General features: G+C 35.7%; 1 protein-coding gene across 2 annotated transcripts in view; it reads left to right on the top strand.

Moving 5' to 3' along the window:
* Positions 1-17,419, top strand: part of CSMD1 (CUB and Sushi multiple domains 1) — a 1,052,613-nt gene that overhangs the window by 893,603 nt on the left and 141,591 nt on the right. For both annotated transcript variants that reach the window (XM_058020501.1, XM_058020500.1), the window contains exons 31-37: positions 463-579; positions 2,025-2,138; positions 3,695-3,790; positions 10,502-10,705; positions 11,879-12,003; positions 12,616-12,712; positions 16,992-17,096. In XM_058020501.1, the coding sequence (XP_057876484.1) occupies positions 463-579; positions 2,025-2,138; positions 3,695-3,790; positions 10,502-10,705; positions 11,879-12,003; positions 12,616-12,712; positions 16,992-17,096 (858 nt within the window). The remainder of the gene's footprint in view (positions 1-462; positions 580-2,024; positions 2,139-3,694; positions 3,791-10,501; positions 10,706-11,878; positions 12,004-12,615; positions 12,713-16,991; positions 17,097-17,419) is intronic.

The following is a 17,419-nucleotide window of genomic DNA, read 5'->3' as shown; positions in this document are numbered from 1 at the left end:
AAGATATGAAAATAAAGCAATTCAAGCAATACTTTCACAAAGCAGAATTTTTGTCATTTGTAGAGAAGTTTCAACATATCTATGTATTCCTTGGTGCCATTTTTAATGCAATGCCATATATTTTCCTGACCTGTTTTTAACATGGATAGATATAAACAGATATTTAAATGAAAACCCAACCTAAAGCCTGTGTTTACAGTATCTTTCAATTAAATAAATTGTATTTCCAGTTCTATGTGAATACTTGTAGTCAAGTAAAACTTTCATGAATTCTAATTTTCAAGAAATTATAATAAAATTATGTCTTGAGAAAGAACACAAGATAATTCAGAACAGGTAAACCAAACAAAAGCAAAACCAGTAAAGTGTCATTTTGTGATCTTTAGATTATTTTTTTTTTCAGATGTAACTTATATAGACAGCTCTAATTAATGTAACATGTTTCTCTGTATTTGTTTCCAGCACCGTGTGGAGGGCAGTATACTGGATCAGAGGGAGTGGTTTTATCACCAAATTATCCTCATAATTACACTGCTGGACAGACTTGCCATTATTCAATAACTGTCCCTAAAGAATTTGGTAAGAATTTCTTCTATTGATTTATCAATCATTATCATTGTCCTACATTGTCAATCATTATCACTGTCCATGTTTAAATGTCCTTTATTTGGAGTAATGACCTTAGGTTTACATTGTATTGCAAATTACTTATAAAACTAAATATATTACTGTCATGGAAAATGGTTCTAGGATTTTAACCTTTTACTTCTCCCTAGAGTAACCAACTGACTTCAGATAAGACATCTATGTTTGCTATCTAAGCATATCCTGAATACCTTCATTGTTTACATTATTCATCATCACAGGATAATCATTCATTCATGCTTCCTGCAAAGTAAAATCAGGTGTCAGCAAAAAAGCTCTAATATTCCTCTTACTTTCTAACTTTTTGTCTTTCACATTATGAAAAGGGTGAAATGAGTGGAATTACATTTGTTTAAGATGTACAGTGGAAGCAATTCTGCATGAAAGTACCAGAAATGTTTGTGAAAAATCACAAAATGATTATTCCAATGTGTCTAAAAGCTTGAAAAGAATCTCTAAAACTCAAGTATGTTAGGTGTAGTTTCCTGCAAAGCAGGTTTTTCCCAAGTCTAGACAAATAGCAGTAAGATTTATTTTACTAATTATTTACCAAAAGGCTTAATTCACAACAACATAATGCATTTGGTACTTTTTGTGTACAATGAAACTTGCAAGGACGCAACTGTAAACAAAATATAGTTGGTGGAATAACAAAATAATATTTTTATTGACTTGGTTTTATTTCATGTTTCTATTGCTAGATGATATTTGAATTTGGGGAACAATTTGATATTTAGTGAGATGTAATATTAAATAATTTATTAATATACTTTAAATTATGTACGGATGAACTGCAAATTAAGTGTAGCAATATTTCAAAACTGGTAACACACTGGTATTTTTTAATATTTGATCTGGTTTTATAGCATTCTGATAAATTAAGTACTAATGCAAATTTAAAAATTTGACAAATCAGTAAGTTTAAAAAAAATTCCTCAGATTAAAGCCAGGTAAACAACTAATCCTATGTCATAATAGGTGATCCTTAATAGTTGCTATATTTGGCAATGAAATTTTGTTACAAACCTTTCTGTTTAGATATTCCATTTTCTTATTCTCATAGGTACCTAAACAATAAGACTTGTTTGACTAGAGGTCACAGTTTTGGTGAAAGCATGATTTAATAAACTTGCTTTTAATTTAATTATGGAAATAATGAAAACAAAAAAATATTCTTGCATGTAAATATAATGCAGCTGTTTTATCACATTAGACAACTATATAAGTTGAAAAAGTTTGTACAGAAATTCATTAATAAATAAGACAAACAGAAATACATCCTTAAATTCAATTTTGAAAACTAAGTTCTTCTTTTATCTTCTCTTTTTTTATTTTTTTTCCTCTCTATCCTTTCTTTTTAAATTTTTTTTTAAATTTAGTTGTGTTTGGACAATTTGCCTATTTTCAGACAGCTTTGAATGATGTGGCAGAATTATTTGATGGAGAAAACTCTCAGGCTAGACTTCTTAGTTCTCTGTCTGGATCCCACTCAGGTAATTAATAAAGAAGTATACATTTCTTACACAGCTCCATATGGGAAAAAATAATCAGGAGAATGGTATAAAATTACTTTGGAAATAAAATTATTTGAACAGGGGGCTAAGGGAAGTGGAATACCCTTCTAAATCTTTGAATCAAGACATTACTCTGGAACATATGCTTAGGCAAGAACTGATCCTGGGGTGGGTGTAGAAAAAGTTGAATGAAGTTCTCAGATTGCAATGTAAGAGGGCAGATTGGATGGTATAAATGTCTTCTCTGCCCCTAAACCTTTTGAAATACACATCTACATATTCTGAATGGCTAATTTACACAAATTACTTGTATTTACAAAATGTATGCAAACATGCACTTAGACTAAAAGCAGGCCAGCTGTTGCATTCAGGTAACTACAGCAAAATGTTGACCCTGTGAAAAGATAATTAATCTTATATGGATTGCAACATGGTCAAATTTCCAATGTGTGCATATATAATGAATGTGTTCATCTTCAGTGATATGTAAGTATATTTTTTATATTTCTGCAGCTATTAATGTGTTTTGTTAAGCATTTCTAGTATTTTGGAGAGTTTATATGTTGCTTTAATATTTTTGCAACACAGGACTATTTTTGGCTTCTTGGTTTTTACTTTGAATAATTGGATAAATACTTAATAGGACAGAATGTAACATATCTATTTGATTTATACTATTTAAACTTCTGGTTTTTGTTATTACTTATGGCATATCTGATTTTCATTGATTCAGGATAGGATTCTCCTACATGGAATCTCTAGTTGCAATAATATAAAATTAATCAAAGTGAAAGACTTAGATACTTAGTTATAGATGATGTTTTAAATCATCATTCATTTCTGAAGAATTTCATAAAATATGGGTTCATACAGTACAGACAGAATAAAAACAGTCGTCGTATGTAGTGGAATTGTTGTAGACCTAGTGCAATTTTGTCTCTAGTGTTTCATTATTGAACTTTTATCATGACTCCTGACAAATATGCCAGGAAAGGAGATTAAGTATATTAAATATTTTTATTAATGCTCAAATCAGAAATAAAATTTGCAATGCCATAAGAAAGTTAATAATGTAATATGATTCACGTGTGACCGCATATTTATTGAATCCACTACATAAAACAAGTCATGAGTTTGCTCTCTCTGCTTTAGTCTTGAAATGGTAAACATTCCATGGAGATTCCTGTGGCATTTCAAATACTTTCATTTGATTAATGTGTTTTGCAAGGCAAAACAGTCACAGAAAAGAGTTAACTAAAAAGTCTTCTGATAATTTTGGCCCCAAGCAGCAGTAGGATTCTTGTAACGTAGCTTCTTGGAGCTCTAGTTCCAGCTGCTGCAGTAAATCCAGAAGGTTTCTCTTGTCTTTTTATTCTGGCAATGGCAAATTTAATTTTGTGCAATGCTATTTATGTTTTCTTTAGCTATAGAGGAAAACATGAAACTGTGTGTTTTAACAGCATATTTAATTATGTATTGAAGAGCTACAACTGTTGTTTCTGGTTTGTGTATTTATTTTCTGTTTCCACTTGTAGGAGAGACATTGCCTTTGGCTACATCTAATCAAATTCTTCTGCGATTCAGTGCTAAGAGCGGGGCATCAGCCAGGGGGTTTCACTTTGTTTACCAAGGTAAACATGTCTACTTGTGGTGGAAGACACTGGTACCAATTTCCAAACTGTATGATTTTTAATTCTGCATAAGCCTTAATGCGTTGCTTTAAATGTGAGTGTAGTCTTAACCTTTTTTCAGAGATCAGGGACTTCTGCTGGCAGACTGGCTTTCTAACAGCAGTTGTCTGTGTTTATCCTGTCTTGCCCCACAGACTTGAGTATGTCTCAGTAGTTGCCAATCTGTTGCTCCCTTACTGCTGAGTGAGCTCAAGGGGTTTAGGAATGTGCTTAATTGTATTAGTCTTTCTCAGTATTCCCAGCTGATTTTTCAAGAGCTGTTGTTCAGGCTGCTAAGGATTCTGTCTCAAAGAGCTCGGAGAGAAAATTGCTGTGGCAGAGACCATCAATTTCAGTACTGAAGTGTGGGTGGGAGACTTGCTGGTCTGCTTCTGACCCAGCTGAACTTGAGGAGACATTTTGTGCATGTCTGCACACTGCAGCTGAAATGCAAGAATGTCACAGCATGGCCAAGTCTGTTAGCATTCTGCTGGGCAGCTGAGTACACTTGGCTGATCCATGAGTCTTGAATGCAGTCTGGTGACACCGGGAGCATTGCTTACAGATTCACTGCCTGTAAGGGAGCAAATGCAGTCCCAAAGGGACTGACTTCTGGGCAGCTCACTAGATGTATTGCATACACACCCAGTAAGCTTAATGAGACACTCACTGCTCACTTTAGTAAAAGTGAAGCGTAAAAGTTCTGGTGTCCTAGTTTGACACAACAAATAAATGGAAAGAACTGTCTCACCTCAAGAATATTTCCACAGTTTAAAGAAGCTTGGTAGGACTGATTGTTAAGCCTTCTGACTCCTGTGTTTATAGAAAGATATCACCATGACTGCACATTCTCCCTTGGATATTAATACTGTTACACATCAAAAGTACCTTACATACACTTGCATTAAAACTTATCCAAAATTAACCGTAAAAGAGGTCTATAAACTTTGGAGTTAGAAAACAGCTTTCAGCATTTGAGTTCTTATCCATTTGCATATGAATGACATATTTCTGTCATTGTTAAGACTGAAGTGTTACTTTTTACTGCTTTTGAAGAATTCATAGCGATAAAACCCCATGATTCTATTAGCTGTATATATACACACATAGAGTGCTATTGAACAGGGAGTTTCCAAGGGAGCACAATGCTATGCCTCATTTCAGACATTTATACTTTTATTAACTGTAAGAAATAGATTTTAACAAATAGGAGCAAAATGAGACAGAAAAAGTCGCTTTATTTGTCTCAGAAAAATCATGAAGCTATTTAAATGCCATGGGATTTTAATATATTTTAAAATATATCTTAAGAGCATTACTAAATATAGTTATATATATATATGCATATATTGCTTAATAAGTTAGTGGTATTTAATAAACTCTATCTTTTTGAGATTTTTTTTTCCTCTCCTTATAAAGCATGTGATCATACTTCCAATGACCACCTGCTTGCTAGCCTCTTAAATACTTTAGAAATGACATCCACTCTCACACTGAACACAGTAATCTGGTCTGCAAAGTCAATCATTTTATTTATTGCCCTCTATTCCAGGCTGACCTTCTTCCCTGTTCACTTTTCCACTGGGCTGATTTCAATTTTGTTTCACAGTGGTATGAAACATTTACTGAAAAATGGAGGATAATTACTATAGAAAATGGAATGCCTTTCTGACACATCTTGAGAAGTATAGGTTGACAACACTATAGGTAAAAGCTAAAAGGAAGGCTCAAGGGAGAAAAAGCTATTGCTTGCCTTATTTCACATTCTTTCTGGTTTGAGCAACCCACAGATAGGGGCTTTAGCTTCTGATTCAGATTTAATGGCTTTTGTGATGCCACTTTCTCAAAAACTTTTTTTATCTGGATATGTCATCTATGACTTAATTTCTTTTCTCAGATGATCACATTTCCTTGTAATTAATGCAATAGGTAAAGAGTGCCTGTAATAACAGACTAAATAAATATTGAGCCTTCCAAAATATTAGAGTCAGGTATGTTGATATATGCTAAGAACAATCACATGCAAGAAGACTGGGATTTTTTTCAGGCTTTCTTATGCTTGTCTTCCTGCTATGACATCACCTAAGAAACAAGAGTCTCTATTTTTTATAACTCAGGCTGCAGCAGTACAAAGTTCCTTCCTTAAAAAGCAATTGCCTTTCTACAATCCAAATATTGATGGGGTTTTAATATTTATCTTTTTTACTTGTTACACAATACATGAACTAGTTTATTAGGTCAATTGATATTTTAAAGTGGATTATTAAGAAAGTTAGTATACTAGGATGAAGAAGACGACAAAAATAAGAGTAAAAGAGGATTGTGGCTTTAACAATCAAGTTGATCTAATTTGTGACAAAAATTAAATGCACAGCCACATATTGTCTGCCAAATGTAATTAGAGAGCAGAACTAAGTCTGTTAGTATTACTTTTTATATGTGCTACCACAACACATTATGTCCTGCTTTAAAACAGACATCCTGGAGAGGTGATCGATGCCCTGAGCCTGTCAGTGTTGAAGAGGTATTTGAAAAATGCCCTTAATAACATGTTTTAACTTGGTCAGTCCTGAATTGGAAAGGCAGTTGGATGATTGCTGTTGGTCTCTTCCAACTGAAATAATCTTGGAGGCATTTCAGCTGAGCTGTCAGTTTTGTCAGCTTTTAAAGAAACAGAACTTTTTTTCCTAACTTTTTATAGACATTAGAAACTATGCTAAGTTTTTACATTAACTATTTAAATCCCATTTTAAGCAGTGTGAGGAGGTAAGGAACAGCCTTACTTTGTTGTTATCTATAGCTTGCATTGCATCTTTTCTTAAGGCAGTTCTTTTTAAAACCGAAGGGGGGGGAGGGGGAGAGGGGGATTAAAAAAATGTGATTTTCTATCTTTAGCATTTCTTGTCTCACAGTAACCATTAACAGAGTATTAGTAAAACTCATGAAAAACTGAGCAAAATGTCAATTTTAAATGTCATTGAGTGTTTCTTGCTGGCAATAGAATAATTTGATACAACTGTAGCCATGGATGTTTCTGGCTGTCAGGACTGATCTCAGTAAAATGTCAGCTTTTGGTCTGAAAAAGTATTTCTGGTATGTGAACTAATTCAAGAGTAAACTGCTAGTAAACTGCCCTTACATTTGCTATCATGTCAGAGTTAGCTTGCTCACAGGAAAATAACTTTCATAAGGGAATATTATAATGAAACCAGATGATCTAGCATTCTGTGTTGATAGGTGCTAAAAGGTCTAGTTACACAAAAATAAGTGTAGATTACTAGTGCATGTATGCAAATTTCCCAATTTATTACTATTACTGAAAGTCGTAGGATGTTCTTAAATCTGACTTTATAAGTATCCTTTGTCTGCACAGCTGCTGTAGGTATTCTCCACATGTGGTTGCTAGGCAAGGATTAGAGAAATAGGAAGGATTTTTTTTTCTATAGTTTCCTCTCTTTTAAAAATTTGAGTAAAAAAATATATAAGGAAAGATGGTATTCCCATGGGAAGCTGAGCAAGAGTTTCTTTCACACAATGAATGAAAAGTACTCCAGGAGCAATGCTGAAATTTTCAGTCAGTTCATGTAGGTAAGACAGATAAGCTTTGGGCATGTGAGAAGCTAAAAGTTTAACTAGCAGGTGGCTGAGGTGGTGGCCTGTGTGGGAGGAGGCCTTGAGCCACCATGAACCATTCACAAACAGCATCCTGTGGAGCTGCTATGAGCCACGTCTCACGTGCCTACATTCCCACTAGTCAGAGTTACGTGTGGTGCCTCAGAAACTGAGCGTGACAACTGCTTTGGGGCAGAGGTGCTCCTGGGCAGTGCTGCTGGAGGGATTGTTGGAGGTGCTCTTGGGAAGAGGCACTCCTGCCAAAGGCTTGTACTTCTGAAGGGGCTGTGGCCTGTGGAGCGCACCTGCTGGAGGGAGAACACCCCAGAGGGGTTGGCAGCCTGTGAAAGTACTATTCTGCACTAGGGGACATCTTTGAGGAACTGTAGCCCATGGATGACTCATGCTAGAGGAGAAAAATTCAGAAACAGAATGATGTGGAAACCTGAAGAAGCAAAAAGGAAGAGAAAGATGAGTAAAATGCTAAATAGATTGTTAGGGGAGGTGGGGAAAAGCAAAAAGAAAGCACATACCCCAACTTCCTGTGCTGCCTCTCACCTCATTGGTGCAACAAAGATGGACACAAGAAGTAGATAAAAAGGAGAAGAAGACAGGTGTTTGAAGTTGAACCTGAGCCTGATGAGAATGAAGTAAAACTGTTTAATTAACTTGATTGATTTTTTGTGTCCTCTTTCTTTTTAGTTCCTGAATCAGTGATCAGAAGCTTGTGTAAAATTGGTAACAAATTAAGCATAATTAAGTTTTAATTTCCTGAATATAAACTGCTTTGTCCACAAGAATATACTGAGCCCTTTTCTGTCACATAATTGTGAATTATTTATCTCATGACCAAAATGCCCATTTGAACAAGGAGGCCTGACCAAGGGATGGATAATGCTGAATTACATGGCAGAAGTTGTAGTGCCAAACATATAGGCTGTTAGTCCAAATAAAAGAGCAAAAAAGAGCAAGCTGGGTTGGCTGAATTGACCTGGCAGTCTGCATCTGACCTGCGGGTTATCATCAGGAAGAACTGTGACTGTGAAATCCTTGAAGTATGGTTTCATCATTTTCCTTCCACAAGTGCAGAAGGGTTTCCTGACAGGGTTAGAACTGCATGCGGGAACAACTTTCATAGAGCATCTGTGTGGTACTGAGGTCCTGTTGGGAACTTAATGACAAATTCCTATTTATTTGAACAAAGGCAGGTATATTAAGTTTGCTGAAAGGTAAGTTGTTTGTTTAAGCTGTGTAAGGTGTTTAAATATTTTAAAAAACATAATAAAATGGATTTGCTTTTGTTTTGCCATATTGTGCATTTACCCAGGAGTATGCTAGTTTACCTCTGACCATTCTTTATATCCTGAGTACATTTTAAAACTTTCTGTAGCTTTCAAGGTTAAAATCTGCAACCAACCAACATACTAATTAAGAAGAAAAATACATATTACAATTTGTCTCACTTTGTCTGACTAATCAATTCATTGCATATTATAAAAAAGAGAACGTATTTTTCTATTATTGGTGGTATTAGTTATTTCTAAATCTTTTTAGAAAAAGCTTTTCTCTACATTCAGTAATACTTGGGCAAGCCTAACTGCTATATATGGTAGCAATGCTTAAACTGGTAGAACATAATGTAATCATAAATGACAACTTTCATTGTTCTGCTAAAATGTGTTGCATGTTAAATGCTAGATTTAAGATAAAATTGATTTCAATTATTGTTCCGTATCCAACTTGTTAAGAAATGTTAATTTTTAGAGCATTTACAAGTACTTAAAACTTAATTATGATTCTCAATGGAGCAAATGACAGTATAAAAAAATAGAATGAGTGTAAGGTTATCAATATTAAAATAAGTGTGTATAAGCTCTATACACCTTGTCTTTTACTTGGCAACCGGCGTAGCTGAGCAGGTGTGGTGGGGGTGTGTTCAGTTGTGCCCATGAACAGATAGAAACTCTTTCGTTCTTACAGGTCAGCAAAGGAATTTAAACGTAATGCTGTAAAATAAAACTAAATATAGCTATGATTCTGTTTACATTAGTGAGCCAGAAGCACCATGCTTGGAAATCTTCCAGGAGTAAAGTGTAACACTCACCTTCTCTTTTTCTTTTCTCCTTCCTGGTGCCATTTTGTGTCATTTACTTAAGGACTAAATGGCAGACAATTTTTGTGGTGTTACTTATTCATATCTAGATGCAGTGTTACTCTAAAACTAATTCTTGAACAAACAAAGCTTTTGAACATGCTGCTCACACAGAAAAATTTCATATATTTAATAAGATTATTTTTAATTTACCTTTATTTTATTATACTGTAAAACATAGATGATATTGCACACTGTCACTTCTATATAAATAGTTTGTTTTTAAATTGGCATTTACTAGCTAACTGCAAAATGATATGTAGTAAGAGCAAGTTTTATATATGAGCAACAGGCACAATAGCAAAAGTTAGTAGGCATAAAAAATGCCTGTAATCAAGAAGTGTTTATAAATAATGAAGCCAAAGGTAAAACTATCCCATGAACTTCAAATGAATGTTATTATTTTGCTCTTTATATATTGCTTGCAGTCTTTTAACTGTTCTTGTATCACATCAGATTTATGAATTCCCAGACATTACTGGTAAAAATAATTGTTGGTAAAAATAATTTTCTAAGTTATTATGCTTTCTGTATATCTGATTAGCTACACCATAAAATTTTTTCTCCATATTTATTAAATGAAGTAGGAGGTAGATGTAGTCTTCTGTCATTGAGGAGGGCCACAGAAACACCCACTGATCTTGTCGTGCCTGAAGCTGTGCATCCAAAGTCAAAATGTCTCCGAGCTGCCACGGCACTCATATGACTGTACAGAGGCACAGCCCCAAACCGCATTCCAGCTAATAGCCATGAAAGCACTAGTCCATTCTTTGAGAATACAGAAGCAGAGAACCTAACATGAATTAAGCTCTGTCCCATAAGAAACAATCAGCATTTTTACTAGCCTGTTTTTTTTATTATGACTGTCTTTTGTGTTCCTGACTTTATATTTTTCTCTCTGTATGCAGCTGTTCCACGCACAAGCGATACACAGTGTAGCTCAGTTCCAGAGCCTAGGTATGGAAGGAGAATTGGCTCTGAGTTTTCAGCAGGCTCTGTTGTTCGGTTTGAGTGTAGTCCTGGCTATCTGCTACAAGGCTCAAAAGCCATCCGATGTCAGTCTGTACCAAATGCCTTAGCTCAGTGGAACGACACAGTACCAAGCTGTGTAGGTAAGCAATTGCATTTACATTGTCTGTTCTGTCACATGTCTCTGAATTAGGATTCAGGAATTGTTTCAGAAAATAGTATTTAACCCATATATTCACTCTCCTTCGATTAATATCAGTCATGCCCAATTTAAAAGAGCAGTTTTCCATATCAAGAAATAATTGAGTACCAGCTGGCTCATAGGCAGTATATTGTTTCATATAATGACTTAGATTATATGAACAAGTGTGATGCACATTTTCTTGAACAGTCATTATTTTCATGACTTATCTACAGCTTGAAATAGAAGACAGAATTTAATTCTCCAGAAGTGTCTTTACCTGTTTTATAAGGCAGTGCTTGTGTATTTCTATCACACATAGGATAATGATCTCTTTTTTCAAGCAAAAGCATAATGCACATTGTATTATGATAGCATTTTTAAGAATAACTAATTTTCTTTAGTCTGTCAATAGACCTGCACTGAAATAATGTTTAGCACTAAAATTTTTTTTTGTAAACATTGAAATATTTTTACCTTCTTCCTATTTGGATTTTTATTCAAAAGTTGCTACTCCTAAGAATTTACTCTAGCATTAATTAGAGTGTTCTAAAAATAAATGCAGGTATCCTATTTTCTGCATATTATTTTGGGGGTTTTTTTTGTTTGCTTTTTTTGTTTGTTTGTTTGTTTTTTTGGGGGGGTTTTATGTTTTTTGTTGTTGTTGTTCTGTTTTCCTGAACTTTATTGAACCAAATGTGTATACACTAAAAAACATTCAATGTACTACACCACTTCATTCACTAGATTCAATATTGGAACTATCTTGGGCTGTGGGTAAATTCACATGATTTCTGTCCATCATGATTGTGTTTAATGTTATGTCTTTACAGTTTGTTGTTACTCTAAGTAAGACACGATAAGCCTCTGCTGCTGTGCTGCTCTAGGCTGCACACATACAAAATGAAGTTCATTTCTAAATTGTTTATTCGGGCAGGTTGTATCTTATGCTGGATATCATTGATATATTTTAGATAAGAGCATTCTAAGTTCAGATGATTGCTTCATGTCTATGTGTTTATGCTACAAAAGCAAATTATTATAATTATCTTGATCTTAGTAAAATTATTAGTATTTCTCTGTTCTCTAAAGTGGTTTAAGTTGTGTAATGATTTGTGCTAATTCTTTCTTTCAGTGCCATGCAGTGGGAATTTTACTGAGCGCAGAGGTACTATTCTTTCACCAGGTTACCCTGAACCTTATGGTAACAGCTTGAATTGTGTGTGGAAAATCATAGTGACTGAGGGATCAGGTATTCAGGCAAGTCTGTATTCTGTCAAGCATGGAATATTAAGTACTTTGTTTGTTTATTTCTCTAAAAATTTCATGAATTCGTAATCCTATATTGGGGAGTGGGGTACTTGAAATATTAGTGCTTCGGATTTCTCATTATTGTTTTTTGATTAGCTTTATTTATGTTACTTTATTTTCACATAGGGGTATGAATGAGAAGTGATTAACAAACAGTTTTCTGTTCTAATTGTGTAGTATATTGAAAGCAGTCCCGGTCCTTCAATCTGATATGCAAATACCAACTCTTTCTATCTGCCAGGGTATTACTGAGTCCCTTGAGAGTGCTGCAGCTATCTTGACTATCTGTTCATTTACACTTTGAGTAATTATTCAAAATGATGCAACACATGTGCAAAATCTTTCTTACTTACCTCGTGTCATATTTTCTAAAAGTTATCACAATGCAAAAAGTGAATATTGACTTTTCATTTACGTTCCTTTCACTGATATGTCTTTTGTTTGGATCTCTTATTTTTATTTTCTTTGCTATGTGTTCTTTTTTCATTTTGCTGGTTTTAGAACATTTAAAGATGCACATGGCTTGTTGGCCTAAAGAAGTTCTGTGGTCCTGTTTTATAGATCCAGGTCATCAGCTTTGCCACTGAACATAATTGGGACTCCCTTGAAATATACGATGGTGGAGATATGACAGCACCGCGTCTTGGGAGCTTTTCAGGTTAGGATATGCCATGAATTAAAGATACAATTATATATATAGAGATATGTATGTGAGAGAACATGTCTTTATTTGCTCACACATATTGATAAGGAGCATATATTCATAATTTCTGATACCGTTAGGAATTGTTCTTTCTTTTAGAAGGAGACTTCAGGTGATGTAAGGATGTCAATAATCAAATTCAAAGATTTTCAGAAGAAAATAGGACACTAAAATGTTTAACTTTGATTAGTGGAATTTGGCTGATAATACTTTCAAAAAAATCCTTTCTTTTATCTTTCCTGCCCCTCACATATTAGACATTCTTGGATATAAATTGGTACTGACATTCAAGGAACTTCCCTTGATGGCTTTGACTTAACTTATCCTTATTAGCCTGCCTTTCTCATGAAAAAGATGAAGCATCCAATCTTCATCTGAACTCACCAGACCTCACAGAACAAACTGATTTAATACAACTGGAATATTAAAAAAACCCCAGTAATTATTTGTATAAAATGCATCAAGCACATATACTTTTTCTCTCTATATGAGACTTTTTAATAGAAAGAGTGTTCTGTAAAAGAAACAGAAAGGGATTAGATCATGAATAATAACCCAGACTTATGATTACTGCTCAGATTCTGATGTAGCTAAAGCAGATGGATTTTTGCCTCTGGTGATTTCACAAACTTTTGAAGTATAGATGCATACTAGATTAGTAAGGAAATGAAAAATCAACTGAAAAATTTACTGGTTAACACAATGCCATAAGGTGTGGCATATCCCTTTGGTCAGTTAAGGGCAGCTGTCCTGGCTGTGTCGCCTCCCAGATTCTTGGCTACCTCCAGCCTCCTCACTTCTTAGATAGCTACATAGACTTTCACACTTTGCGTGTAATGTCTACCTCTGGAATGAGATGCATTACTCTTTGCTGCCATTGCTGATAGTTGAAAGGGATACAATCTTCTGTAATAACACCATAATGGAATATTTAAGTATGAAGCCTATCAGTCCTTATTCCTTTATAAGCCTTTAGACAAAACTTGTATGCTTTTACTGACTCCTAGGAGAGCTGCCTATTTTTCAGATTACAGATTCTCAATCAAAAGTCTAAGAAGTCTGTAAGACTCCCAGTATCCTGCCGTGGTATCTGTCTACGTGAGCATTAGATATCTACACATCTCTAGTATGGAGTGTGGATACCTACACTTAAGCTGTCATCAATGATATCTGCTTCTGCCCTTTAAGTACCATTTCTCTCTATTGACAGTAAAGGAAGTCCAAAACAATTAGGACACTACATCTGGTTACCACACTGAAACATATCTTCCATGCTTCATATTCCCAATCCCAGAAAAGGCAGAGGTTAGCAAGTGAACAGTAGAATTCCAGTTAGATCATAGGATCATAAAATCATAGAACAATCCAGGCTGGAAAGGACTTCACAAGACCATTTAGTTCAACCTTTTGTAAGAAAGGAAACCTAGATGATATTGTCCAGTACTCTGTCCAGCTGTATTTTCAAAACCTCCAGTGGTGGAGACTCTGCCATGTCACCTGAGTGGTTGCTGCAGGGCATGGTGGTTCCCATGGTAAAAACATTCTTTCCAATGTTAATATGAAGCATTGCCCTGTGCATCTTGGACCTCTTGCACCGTGTCTTATCCTTGCAGCTCCCAGTGAAGTGAGGAGCCCTTTAGGTACTGGAATACTGTGATAAGGTCCCCTCTGAGCCTTCTCTTCTACAGGAAGAAGAGACCTAACCCTTTTGGTCTTTTCTCACAGGGTAGGTTCTCCAGCCTTTTATCATTGTTATGGCCCTCTTTTGGACATCTCCAGTCTGTCCTTGTCTTTCTTGCGTTGTGAGAACCAGAATGGAACACAATACTCCACACACAGCCTGACAAAGTGCTGAGAGGAGCAGTATGATTGCTTCTCTATCTCTGCTAGTAATGCTGCTCTGGGTGCAGCTCAGGAACCTATTTGACTTCTTTGCTGCAGCAGTGCACTGCTGATTCATATTCAGCTTCTCCACTGCGACAGTCCCAGGTCCTTTCAGTTGCTCTCCAGTCACACAAATCCTAGCCTGTAGCAGGCTCTTTTGCTTATTCTAACAGACCTGCAGGGCTTTGCACTTGTCTCTGTTAAAGTTCATACCATTCTTACTAGTCTACTCTTTCAGTCTCTCCAGGTCTCTCTGATGTCAGCCCCTCCACTCAGTTCAGTGTCAGCAGCAAACTTGGTGAGAGTGCTTTCAATCCTACCACACAAATAATTTCTGAAGATACTGAAACTGTGTGGGGACCACTATCAGTCCCTGGGGTTTCCATTTGTGACAGATAGCCATCCTGAATGATTCCCTTGAAAGAAGCATTTATGAGAATTTAAAACCAGCCTCTTTTATTTCCCACAGTACAATAGGATCTACCTTCTCATCTTAATGAATATCACCCTTTAAGAAAGTAAAAGACGGATGGTAAATGTTACCAGGTCCTAAAAAGGAACAGAACTGCCAAGTGACTTTTGTTCATTAAAAAGTGTAATAGTAATTGTGAGTTAACATCCTCATTGTTACAGGACACCTTAAACATCCTTAAATATATTTCAGATTCTTTATCAGTACTGTTGAGGAGTACAGTTGGTGCTGGTAGCTGCGTGAGCAGCTGCAATTCAAGCTGCTCATGGAGCTCTGGGTGGTGCAGCCAGAGGCAAGAAGCCTTGAACCTTGCGCAGCAAAGGGCCTGGGGAAATGTAGTTCAGCCTCGTGAGAGGACACTCAAAGACATGGCAGGAACTGAGGAATAGGGAGGAAGATACTTTTGTGAGTGATGAGACTGTGAGGGTGAAAAAGCCCACAGGTTTCCTGGCTGGGATTCTCCCTGGAAGCATCAGCTGGAGTGTAAGTGCACTGTGAATAAATGGCTTTATGGAATGAGATATTTGAGAATCTGCTGCAGGAGACCCAGGGTGGAATCTGTGACGAAGCCTGGTCTGACTGTGAGGGTGGAGTGTGCAGGCAGTGAAACGGGGACTCATCAGATCCCTGGAGCTGCCTGCTGGGAATGGGCTCCGGTCCCTGCTGTGAAGGTCTCTGGTGGTGGGAGTGTGACCGGCCTGTCTGGATGGTCAGACAGGGAGGTTTCCTTAACACATACTAAGAATAGTCCTTCTTCCAGGGAGATACTTCACTGTTTTCTGTACTCCAGGGTAATATTGTGTGATGTCATTGCTCTGTGCTGTCTGAATTTGGATACTTCGAGTCTCCGTGTCAAACAGTAAACACCTTCCTTAAAGACCAGCTTGTCATGTTTCAGCTCCTCCAGTTATATCAAGATTTTGCTTAATTCATTTTTAGTTTTAGAAGTATTTACCAGTTCCTAGTTTAGATTGTAGAGTTAGGAAGATAATTCTTTTCAGCACTTCTTAAGCCCAAATTTCAGACTTATACCGAGGCTGCTGACAGTTACTTTAGAAACAGAAAATGCCCCACAGGAAATGAGAATTTTACTTATGCATCCACTATTAAAGTTTATAAGTTACTTGATACTGTCTTTGAGGGTAATCATAGAAAATGATGTAATTTTTATCCTCAGTAAGTCTTCTGGCTTTAGACAGTAGAATATGAATTACATGGTATCATGTGATAATAAAGTACCTGTTTGTCAGACTTAGCAATTCTAGTGGCAAAGAATGCATCCAGAGCTAGTGACAAGTTTGTGTAACGCACAAAGCAAGCATTTTTATTATGGATATTTGAATTAGGAAAAGCTGCATGTTGTTTTGGGGTTTTATTTAATGTGTTGCACCTGTTTCTTCATCTTTCGTCATATCCTCTGAATTAGCATAAGTGGTTGAAATATTATTGTGGGAAGAAGGTGTGGAGTATATACAAAAAAATCTGGACTTCTTTGTTCTGAATTGCAGGTTTTATAGAAATGTGAGGAAACAGGAAAATGGCAGTTGAGCTTGTCATCATAATCCAGTCTTTTATTTATGTGATTTTTTTTTCTCTTTACATCTCTTTTTACTCTGTCCAAGTCAATAAGGCTGCCTCTAAACATGATGGGATCTTGTTTGATTGTACTTACTCTTATTGCCTCTTATTGTTGAGCTTGTAATCAAACTTTTCCTGCAACTTCAGGAGAAAAACAAGACAGAACACAGCAAAATATCTGATTCCCCTGAAGAGAATGAGAAGAAAATAAGCCTGTCTGATTCAGTCCTGGTTATGTCTTTTCTATACGAAACTCGGATCAGCATGCTATAGTTCATTCCATAACTTTTATTTTTCCAGGTACAACTGTGCCAGCATTGTTGAATAGCACCTCCAATCAACTTTACCTTCATTTTCACTCTGACATTAGTGTGGCAGCAGCTGGTTTTCATCTGGAATACAAAAGTAAGACTCCTAGTTTTTTGAAACTTACTCTTTTTTTTTTTTTTTTTTTTGCTTTCTTGTTTGAGTGGGGTTTTTTGGTTTTTGGTTTTGGTGGTTTTTTTTTTTTTTTGTTTTTTTTTTTGGGGGGGGGTTTTTTTTTTCTTTTTCTCCTGAGTACCAAGCCTTGTATAAGTGGTATTTATTAAACTGAAATTTAAAATGAAGTGACATTTGAAATTGATGGAAAACCGCTTTCACAAATTAGCGTCACATAACAAACCAACCTGGCAATTCAAAACAACATTTTATAAATGTGAGTTTTAATATTGATGTGGGTTTTCTTA

The sequence above is a fragment of the Melospiza georgiana genome, chromosome 3, assembly GCF_028018845.1.
Source record: "Melospiza georgiana isolate bMelGeo1 chromosome 3, bMelGeo1.pri, whole genome shotgun sequence".
In the NCBI taxonomy this organism is placed as follows: domain Eukaryota; kingdom Metazoa; phylum Chordata; class Aves; order Passeriformes; family Passerellidae; genus Melospiza; species Melospiza georgiana.
Note: the sequence above shows the minus strand (reverse complement) of the source record. Positions and strands in the feature narration are given on the sequence as shown.